Source organism: Symphalangus syndactylus, chromosome 13 (assembly GCF_028878055.3).
Source record: "Symphalangus syndactylus isolate Jambi chromosome 13, NHGRI_mSymSyn1-v2.1_pri, whole genome shotgun sequence".
NCBI classification, from domain to species: Eukaryota; Metazoa; Chordata; class Mammalia; order Primates; family Hylobatidae; genus Symphalangus; species Symphalangus syndactylus.
The window spans coordinates 36,267,026-36,276,223 of NC_072435.2; the positions used below are offsets into that span (position 1 = coordinate 36,267,026).

The window sequence follows — 9,198 nt, forward strand, 5'->3', positions numbered from 1 at the left end:
CACCTGGTTTCTTCCTGGAAGCTGGGTCTCTCCCCTACCCTGCACAGGGTTGGTTTCATTGGTGGCAGCAGCAGGCATGAGTGGCCCCTCCCCACAATCCACCAAAGAGCCCTGCAAGCAGACAGGTCATGCTTTCAGCAGATGAGCTTGAACCTCAGTAGGGCTGTGGCACAATGAGGAAGGAAACGTGGGTGGAAAGGCACCCTGGCCTGTTGGTGCTGGCTGGGCCAGGAACTAGGGGCGGGGCTGGGGCAGGGCCCGCTAAGCCACTGGTGACTGGGGGAGGGTCTGGGGAACTGGGTAGCAGACACAGGCTGAGGCTCGGCACGGGAGCATGGCAGCCAACGTCTCAGGTAAGGAGAAGGCATGTTGGCTGTCTCCAGGAGGTCTGCAGATTGTCAGGAGGTGGGGCCAGTGGGTATTGGTAAAACACCTAGGTCTGGGGCTGGGCACGGTGGCTCATGCCTGTAATCCCAGCACTTTGGGAGGTCGAGGCAGGCGGAAGACGAGGTCAGGGGTTTGAGACCACCCTGACCAACAAGGAGAAACCCCGTCTCTACTAAAAATAAAAAATTAGCTGGGCCTGATGGCACATGCCTGTAATCCCAGCTACTCAGGAGGCTGAGACAGGAGAATCACTTAAACCCGGGAGGCGGAGGTTGCCATGACCCGAGATTGCACCATTGCACTCCAGCTTGGGCAATGAGGGAAACTCCATCTCAAAAAAACCTAGATCAAGGCTGGGTGTGGTGGCACGAGCCTGTGATTCCAGCTACTCGGGAGGCTGAGGCAGGAGGGTCACTTGACCCCAGGAGGTCGAGACTGCACTGAGCTGGGATTGCACCACTGCACCTCAGCCTCGGTGACAGTGAAATCCTGTCTCGAAAAAAAGCCAGGTCTAGACGACACTTCCTCCCTGAGCAGGCTGGCGTTGGGAGCGGGGAGGCTCCTCCGGAGAAGCCTGTCCCCAGCCTGCAGAGGCAGGAGTGGGGTGCACAAGGAGTGAGTGCCCCTGTGCTGCTGTGCCCTGGGCACTGTGGTGAGCACTGGTGCCAGTAGCAGGTAAGCAGGGCCCCCCCATCCTCCCGAAGGAGGGAGATTTTTTTCACCGTCATCAGGCGGGGGCACAGGGTATGGGGGAAAATACCGCAGGGAAGGGAGAGTGGAGGGCACGAGGGCTGTTGTCACAGTGGTTAGGGTGGTCTTGGGGCCTCTTGCAGGCAGGACCACGGACGTGGGAAAAGGAGCTTCAAGAATGTCTGGGTGTGGCTGGGGGCGGTGGCTCACGCCTGTAATCCCAGCACTTTGGGAGGCTGAGGCGGGCAGATCTGAGGTCAGGAATTCGAGACCTCCTGGCCAACGTGGGGAAACCCCATCTCTACTAAAAATAGAAAATTTAAAATTAAACCAGGCCTGGTGGTGGGTGCCTGTAGTCCCAAATAGGAAGCTGAGGCAGGAGAATCACTTGAACCCGGGAGGCAGAGATTGCAGTGAGCTGATATCGAATCATTGCACTCCAGCCTGGGTGATGAGAGCGAGACTCTGTCTCAAAAAAAAAAAATGGGTGCGAAGGTACCAAGGCACAAGTCTGCAAGAGCAGCCAAGAAGCCTGGGTGGGCTGGTGCGAGGGAGTGAGTCGCGGAGCACAGTGGGTGGCACTGGGGGGTATGGCGGGCGGGAGCGCTCTTGTGGGACCTTGTGGGGTGAGTCTGGCTTTTTGGCGGCAACTCCCTAACCAGGTGTGAGCACCTGGAAGCAAAAGGATGGGACAGGACTCCGGCGCTCGCGGGTGCCCTCTGGTGGCCACAGGGAGAAGAGGCTGTGGGCGGCGGCAGGTGCCGAGGTCAGGGCAGGGTGGGGGCTGGACCCCCGCGGGGCTTCGGACGGCACAGATCTAAAGTGGAGCCGGCAGGCCTTGCTGGGGCTGGACTTTGGGGAGGAGGCCTCTAGTGGGGCCAGGTATGGTGGGGGAGCAGGGTGGCCGCTGCCTGTGTTACCAGTGGACCTTGAGCTCCAAGACTGCCTGGCCCGCCTAAGCTGGTCCATCGGGGCCCAATGCAGAACCCTGGCTCTGAGCCCCAATCCTGTCCATATAAAGGATTGGAGCCCGTTCCCCTTCCAGGGAGGGGAAAGAACTCGTGTCAAGGGATCCATGCCATGGCAGACATGGGCTCTCGGGATAGCAGGAGCCGCCTTATGGGGGAATAGGGCTTAGCTGGTGACACCTTCTGCCCACAGGTGCCAAGTCTTGCCCTGCCAACTTCTTGGCAGCTGCCGACAACATCCTCAGTGGGTTCCAGGGGGACTTTCTGTGGCCCATACTGGTGGTTGAGTTCCTGGTGGCCGTGGCCAGCAATGGCCTGGCCCTGTACCGCTTCAGCACCCGGGAGCAGCGCCCGTGGCACCCCGCCGTGGTCTTCTCGGTCCAGCTGGCGGTCAGCGACCTGCTCTGTGCCCTGACGCTGCCCCCGCTGGCCGCCTACCTCTATCCCCCCAAGCACTGGCGCTATGGGGAGGCCGCATGCCGCCTGGAGCGCTTCCTCTTCACCTGCAACCTGCTGGGCAGCGTCATCTTCATCACCTGCATCAGCCTCAACCGCTACCTGGGCATCGTGCACCCCTTCTTTGCCCGAAGCCACCTGCGACCCAAGCACGCCTGGGCTGTGAGTGCCACCGGCTGGGTCCTGGCCGCCCTGCTGGCCACGCCCACACTCAGCTTCTCCCACCTGAAGAGGCCGCAGCAGGGGGCGGGCAACTGCAGCGTGGCCAGGCCCGAGGCCTGCATCAAGTGTATGGGGACAGCAGGCCACACACTAGCAGCCTACAGAACGTACAGCCTGGCGCTGGCGGGGCTGGGCTGCGGCCTGCCACTGCTGCTCACGCTGGCAGCCTACGGCGCCCTCGGGCGGGCCGTGCTACGCAGCCCAGGCATGACTGTGGCTGAGAAGCTGCGTGTGGCAGCATTGGTGGCCAGTGGTGTGGCCCTCTACGCCAGCTCCTATGTGCCCTACCACATCATGCGGGTGCTCAACGTGGATGCTCGGCAGCGCTGGAGCACCCGCTGCCCGAGCTTTGCAGACATGGCCCAGGCCACAGCAGCCCTGGAGCTGGGGCCCTACGTGGGCTACCAGGTGATGCGGGGCCTCATGCCCCTGGCCTTCTGTGTCCACCCGCTACTCTACATGGCTGCGGTGCCCAGCCTGGGCTGCTGCCGCCGACACTGTCCCGGCTACAGGGACAGCTGGAACCCAGAGGACGCCAAGAGCACCGGCCAAGCCCTGCCCCTCAATGCCACAGCCGCCCCTAAACCGTCGGAGCCCCAGTCCCACGAGCTGAGCCCATGACGTGGCCTAGCGGAAGCTGCCTCCTCACCCCAGGTGTTGCTGGAGCACCCTGAGGGCAGGGCCCCAGCCCCGACGCGCCCCTTCCCCCAAAAAGCAACACCTGTGGTTGCGGCCAAGTCAGGCCCAGCTGCAGCCCAGGCAGGAGCAGTCGCCTTTCCCACCCACAGCGCTAGCCACAGGGCTCCCTGCAGGGTCGGACCAAACCACGCCCAGGGGAAGGGAGGCGCTGGCCCCCACCACAGGACGGGAGACGAAAGAACAAAAAGAACCAAGTAGAGAGAGTGGAGCTGCTTTATTGCCCTTGGAGCCCGCGCTCTCGGAGGCTGCCTTCTGTCGCCAAGGGTCCTGGGCTGAGCACGCAGTGGCAGCTGGCTTAGTTGGTGGACGGCCTGGGGTACGGGAGGGTGGCAGGTATGAGACCTCTGGGGTCACCCCAAGACCCCAGACACCCAAGTGGCATCTTGGGGGTGGGTGGGCAGAGAAGGGTGGGTGGGCAGAGAAGGATGGGGTAATGTGAGGACAAAGCGGGCACGGAGCCAGATGGCCAGTCTCCAGGCCTGGCCCACGGACTGGCAGGGACCCCAGGCACAAGAGCTGCCACCCCTCTGCCCCTCTGCCCCTCTGCCAGGTTTTAGAAAAAGACAATAAAGGACTGTCCCCTCAAAACCAGCTGGGGGACTGTTAAATTGGCTCAGGGCTATTGGTTGGCCCAATGCTCTGTGAAGGTGCTGGGACGAGGCGGGGAGCAGGGGCTGGGGGTGGGAGAGGTCGGGCGGGGTGGGGTGGGGTGCGGCGGGGCGGGGCGGGGTGGGGTGGGGTGCGGCGGGGCGGGGCGGGGCGGGGCGGGGCGGGGGTGGAGTCTTACTTGGCCCACTCGACGTTGAGGATGAGGTGGTCGTAGCCAAAGCCGGACACCCCGGCAATGGCGCGCGCGGCATCCTCACGGCGGTGGAAGCTGATGAAGGCGAAGCCCTGTGGAGGGGCAGGATAGGGTCAGGGGCACGAGCTAGGACAGGCGACCCTCGGACAGGCGACCCTCACACAGCCCCGCCGCGCCTGCCTGCCTGCCCACCTTGGACTGGCCAGTGGTCTTGTCCTTAGCCAAGTAGATGCGGGAGATGGAGCCAAAAGGCCGGAAGAGCTCCTGCAGGTCAGTCTCACGCGTGTCCTCTGACAAGTTGGTGACACGGATGGTGGCGTTGTCGTCGGCTGTGTGGGAGAGGGGAAGTGGCTGTGAGGGGGAGGCCACTGCCTGGCCCTCGTGTGCACGCTTCGGGGATAATTACGAGGTGCCGGGAGGTGCCTACCCACCAGCCTGGCGTTGAGGTGCCCCTCACCTCTGCGGTTGGGCTGCATGGACTCCCCGCGGCGGCTGGCCCCATCGCGCAGGCTCGGCGGCACATACTTCCCTGTCTTGTTCTGCGTGGCCTGCACCGGCTCTAGCTCTGGGGACGGAAAGACAGGCGAGTTCAACGTCACTTTGGCGCGGGCGTGGGGACAGAGCCGCCCCAGGAAGCTCGGGCTTCAGTGCTGATCCAGCGCAGGCACTATGTGCCAAGCCACAGGCAGCCAGTTGGGCACGAGGACACCAAGGTTGACACCTGAGAAGCTGACACCATTTGAGCTCCCAGCTGGCAACACTGGCGGAGGAGGAGGAGCCCCAATCCCACCCCAGAGAGGGCGGGAGGGCAACAGGGACGGCAGCCTCACATCCACAGTGACGGCAGGCATGGGACACACGACAGGAACAGTGCCCAGGTCCCCCTCGCATGGTAGACGACAAGTGCACGTCTCCACTCTCACTCGCCACCAGCAAATCCCACCAAAGAATTCGGACGGTACAGCCACAGGCATGCAACAGAGACACTATACACACAGTGCGCACACACAAGGTGGGGTGGTCAGCACCCTGGGGCCGACAGACAGCCGCTCATCAGGACAGTCACAGGGCCACCAGCAAAGTCACAGCTACCAAGTCGCACATATATGGGAGACACCCGTCTCCCAACCATAGAAGGTACAGCCAATTAGGAAGGCACAGACGCCCCGAAGAGAGTCTGGCGCCATCAAACCCGCTGCACTGTCGTGCGGGAGATGACAGCACTAAGGCAGCAGTGGGGACAGAACCCGTGCACTGACAGCAGGACCCTCCCGCCCCCGCAATGGCAGCCAGCACCCCCAGCCCCACACCTCCGGGCAGCTTCTCCTTCTCGCCGGTAGACAGGCCCAGCTGCTCGGCCAGCTCCTTCTGCATGGGCCCCAGCGTGTCCTTGTAGGGGCAGCGGGTGGTCCAGTGGTCGCCCTTGCAGATGCGGCAGGACACGATCTTCTGGCCCTTGAGTTTGTTCATGGGGTCCTCCTCCTCCTGGCAGTTCAGGTCCTGGCAGGGGCGGGTTGGGGGGAGCTCAGAGGCAGCTGAGGCACCCTTCTGCCCCCACCCCAGGATGCCAGCCCCACCTGATTGCCCCGCTTACCTCTTTGCTGGTGATGAACGTCATAGAGACATCGTCACTGACAGTGGTGGTGGCCACATTGGGTCCCGGGGGGTCAAACTCTGAGTTCCCGAACTTCTTCCAATTCTGGGCTCAGGGAGGGATGGGGGACAGCTGAGGGCAGGGGCAGGCCGGGTTCCACAGTGGGGTACCCTAGACCTACAACAGCCACCCCCAGAGTGTCTGGGCCTCGAACCCCATTTTCATCCTCCTCAAGCACTCCCTGAACAGTCCTGGCGACAGTTCCCATTTCCTGAGCAGGGCAGCTGTCAGCCTTGGGCTCCAGGTGACAGCTACACAGCATGGGGCCTGTGCAGCCTGGCGGACCAGCTCCCACCAGGGAGCAATACTCAGGGATGTGCAGGGGTCCATCCAGACCTCCGGGCCCTTGAGTTAGACAACCTGAGCCTCAGCTTCCTCCCTTATAAAACAGGAACCACAAAAGCTTCCTGCCTCCCTGGGCTCCTAAGGAGACTGAATGAGAAACACTTCATGCAAGGTGCTTGGCGTGGGGTATGTTAAAATTAAGCGCACAGCAAGCTGTTCTAAGTGTATTTATTGCTAACGCTTCTTCCAAAAACTGCTGCGACCACCTCCTGCCTCCATTCCTCCAGGTTGACAGGCCAAGAGGAATAAGAATCTAACCCTGGCTGGGCGCAGTGGCTCCCTCCTGTAATCCCAGCACTTTGAGAGGCGAAGGTGGGAGGATCTCTTAAGCCCAGGAGCTGGAGACCAGCCTGGGCAACATAGTGAAACCCCATCTCTACAAACAATTAAAATTAGCCGGTGTGGCAGGGCCCACCTGTAATCTCAGCTACTCAGGAGGGTGGGGTGGGAGGATGGCTTGAGCCTGGGAGTTTAAGGCTGCAGTAAGCTATGATCGTGCCACTGTACTCCAGCCTGGGCAACAGAACTAGACCCTGTGTCTTTAAAAAAATTAAAAGAATCTAACTTTTATTTGATATTTACCATCAAATTTATTTGATATTAATATAATTTGATATCATCGAACTTTTATTAGATATTTATTATGATTTATTTAGTTGCTATTTATCGACTGCTGTGCCTTGGACTTTTCAGGGCCCCAAGAGAGTGCAAGCACCCCAGGCCTCAGTTCAGCTTCAACAAAATAGGTACAAAGAGTTAAGCCCGGCCGGGTGCGATGGCTCACACCTGTAATCCCAACACTTTGGGAGGCTGAGGCGGGCAGATCATGTGAGGTCAGGAGTTTGAGACCAGCCTGGCCAACATGGCAAAACCCCGTCTCTACTAAAAGTACAAAAATTAGCTGGGCGTGGTGGCGCATGCCTGTAACCCCAGCTACTCGGGAGGCTGAGGCAGGAGAATCACTTGAACCCAGGAGGCGGAGGTTGCAGTGAGTCGAGATCACGCCACTGCACTTCAGCCTGGGGGACAGAGCAACACTCTGTCTCAAAAACAAAAACAAAAACAAAAAAAGAGTTAAGCCCCATCTCTAAACACAAAGGTCCGGGAGCACGGTTTTCCAATTCCTCTAGGTTAGCCCTGGGGAAGAAGAGCCTCACCTTCCTCCTTGCGACAGCCTTTGAAGCCTTCCGGGTCTCAATCCTGAAGGTGCGGACAATCTGAAGATGGGAGGGGAGAAGGGTCAGGCTCCCGGGACCAAGGGATCTCCTTTATCAACCTCCTCAACACACCCCGCCCCCTTCCGGTCTAAGGGCCCTCAAGCACAAGGGTCTCCACTCCCTGCACCCCCCCACCCTCACCTTGAACTTCTTGCCATCCTCATCTATCTTGTACTCCGTCACTGTCTTTATGTTTCCGTTGATGACCTCCTTGGGAGGCGGCAGTGGAGCTGGGAGAAGGGGAAAAACAGAGGACTGAGCCCTGAGTCATGGGGATCAGGAGCGGCAGGGCTGGAGGGAGAGGCAGCCCGGACATGGAGTGGCAGTCCTCACTCACCTCCCGGCAGTAGCTCTGGCTCTGGGCTGGTGTCACCTGTGGCCAGAGGGATCCCCTTGAGGAGCTCGCTGGTGACACATTTGTCTGCAAGAGGCAGCGCAGGGAGGAGGGGTCAGCTCCATGGGCAGGAGCTCCCCAGCTGCGATGGAAGGGCTTTTGGGATGACGCCAACAGCAAGAGCGGAGAAAGGCAGGCCAAGGGCAGAGGGCTGGCCAGGCAGCGCAATGGGATGGCCCTGTGGGGACTCGGAGTGGCAAGGATGGGGGATCTCTCGTAGGAAGGTGGGTGCCAGGCCATGAAGCCAACCAGGCGCCAGTAGAGAAACAGGAGACGGGAGATTACAACTTCCTCCCTGGAGTAAGGGAACAGCTGAGAGGACTTGGGCAGTGGCATGGGAGGAAGAGGGACCCGCCGGGGAACACCTGGAGTTGGCAACAGGCGGGTCCCAAGGAGGATGGCGCGGGGCAGGGGCAGGCCGTGACGGGGTACACGGTGCCAGACTGGGAGATGGAAGCAGGCGGCAGTCACCCGGCTCGGGCCTGGCCGCCAATACCCCAGGCGACCGGGTACACTTACCGTCCTCCCCCTCCTCCTCCACCTGGTCGGCCCAACTGGGCTTCGAACTGCGGAAACAAACGTGTGGGGAACGAAGATTAAGTCAGCCAGGCCCGGCCCCCCGCAGCTTCGGCGCACCCAGGCCCCATAATACTTCCCAGAGCACCCCAACGGTCTTCCGTGCCCCCTTCCGCGATCGCCGACTCACTCAAAGTCTCCAGTAGGCATCGCAAAAAGTATTCTCCACGCAGCCCAAGCCGGGCCAGAGGGCGGAAGTGGGTGAAAATCGAGACTTCCGGTGCCGCCGTCGCCGCCTAGAGGGGCCCAGGCGCGGCACCCACAGCGACACCTGCGGACGGAGGTGGAGGCGCACGCGACTGTGTGTGCTACTGAGCGTTGCTGGTACCAGAGTAGGGCCAGCGCGGCAAAGGCTGATTTCAGGGCTGGTCCTATTCACCTTTAAAATTTTTTTTTTTTTTTTTTTTTTTTTTGAGACGGAGTCTCGCTCTGTCGCCCAGGCTGGAGTGCAGTGGCGCAATCTCGGCTCACTGCAAGCTCCGCCTCCTGGGTTCACGCCATTCTCCTGCCTCAGCCTCTCCGAGTAGCTGGGACTACAGGCGCCCGCCACCACGCCCGGCTAATTTTTTGTATTTTTAGTAGAGACGGGGTTTCACTGTGGTCTCGATCTCCTGACCTCGTGATCCGCCCGCCTCGGCCTCCCAAAATGCTGGGATTACAAGCGTGAGCCACCGCGCCCGGCCTTCACCTTTAAAATTAAAATAGGCCGGGCGAGGTGGCTCAAGCCTGTAATCCCTGCACTTTGGGAGGTCGAGGCGGGAGGATCACCTGAGGTAAGGAGTTCGAGA

The 9,198-nt window shown here is 60.8% G+C and overlaps 2 protein-coding genes across 2 annotated transcripts; one reads left to right on the forward strand and one right to left on the reverse strand.

Moving 5' to 3' along the window:
• Window positions 1-287: 287 nt before the first annotated feature.
• Window positions 288-4,013, forward strand: P2RY11 (purinergic receptor P2Y11). The gene is made up of 2 exons (XM_055238217.2): window positions 288-353; window positions 2,239-4,013. The coding sequence occupies exons 1-2, from the start codon at window positions 335-337 to the stop codon at window positions 3,342-3,344; spliced, it is 1,125 nt and encodes a 374-aa protein (XP_055094192.1). The 5' UTR covers window positions 288-334; the 3' UTR covers window positions 3,345-4,013.
• EIF3G (eukaryotic translation initiation factor 3 subunit G) lies at window positions 3,618-8,660 on the reverse strand. Its single transcript, XM_055238221.2, has 11 exons — window positions 8,541-8,660; window positions 8,354-8,400; window positions 7,778-7,861; window positions 7,582-7,670; window positions 7,381-7,440; window positions 5,819-5,923; window positions 5,535-5,724; window positions 4,682-4,789; window positions 4,417-4,553; window positions 4,210-4,316; window positions 3,618-3,733 (listed from the first exon to the last, which is right to left on the reverse strand). Exons 1-11 carry the CDS (start codon window positions 8,558-8,560, stop codon window positions 3,718-3,720), a joined length of 963 nt encoding a protein of 320 aa, XP_055094196.1. The 5' UTR covers window positions 8,561-8,660; the 3' UTR covers window positions 3,618-3,717.
• Between the last annotated feature and the right edge of the window lie 538 nt (window positions 8,661-9,198).

Excerpts from the sequence above, each read along its gene's own strand:
- EIF3G (XM_055238221.2), bottom strand. The coding sequence starts at position 8,560 with ATGCCTACTGGAGACTTTGA. Across the intron at positions 7,671-7,777 it reads GCCAGAGCTACTGCCGGGAG|CTCCACTGCCGCCTCCCAAG; the intron begins GTGAGTGAGGAC and ends CCCTTCTCCCAG. Across the intron at positions 7,441-7,581 it reads AGGATGGCAAGAAGTTCAAG|ATTGTCCGCACCTTCAGGAT; the intron begins GTGAGGGTGGGG and ends TCCCATCTTCAG.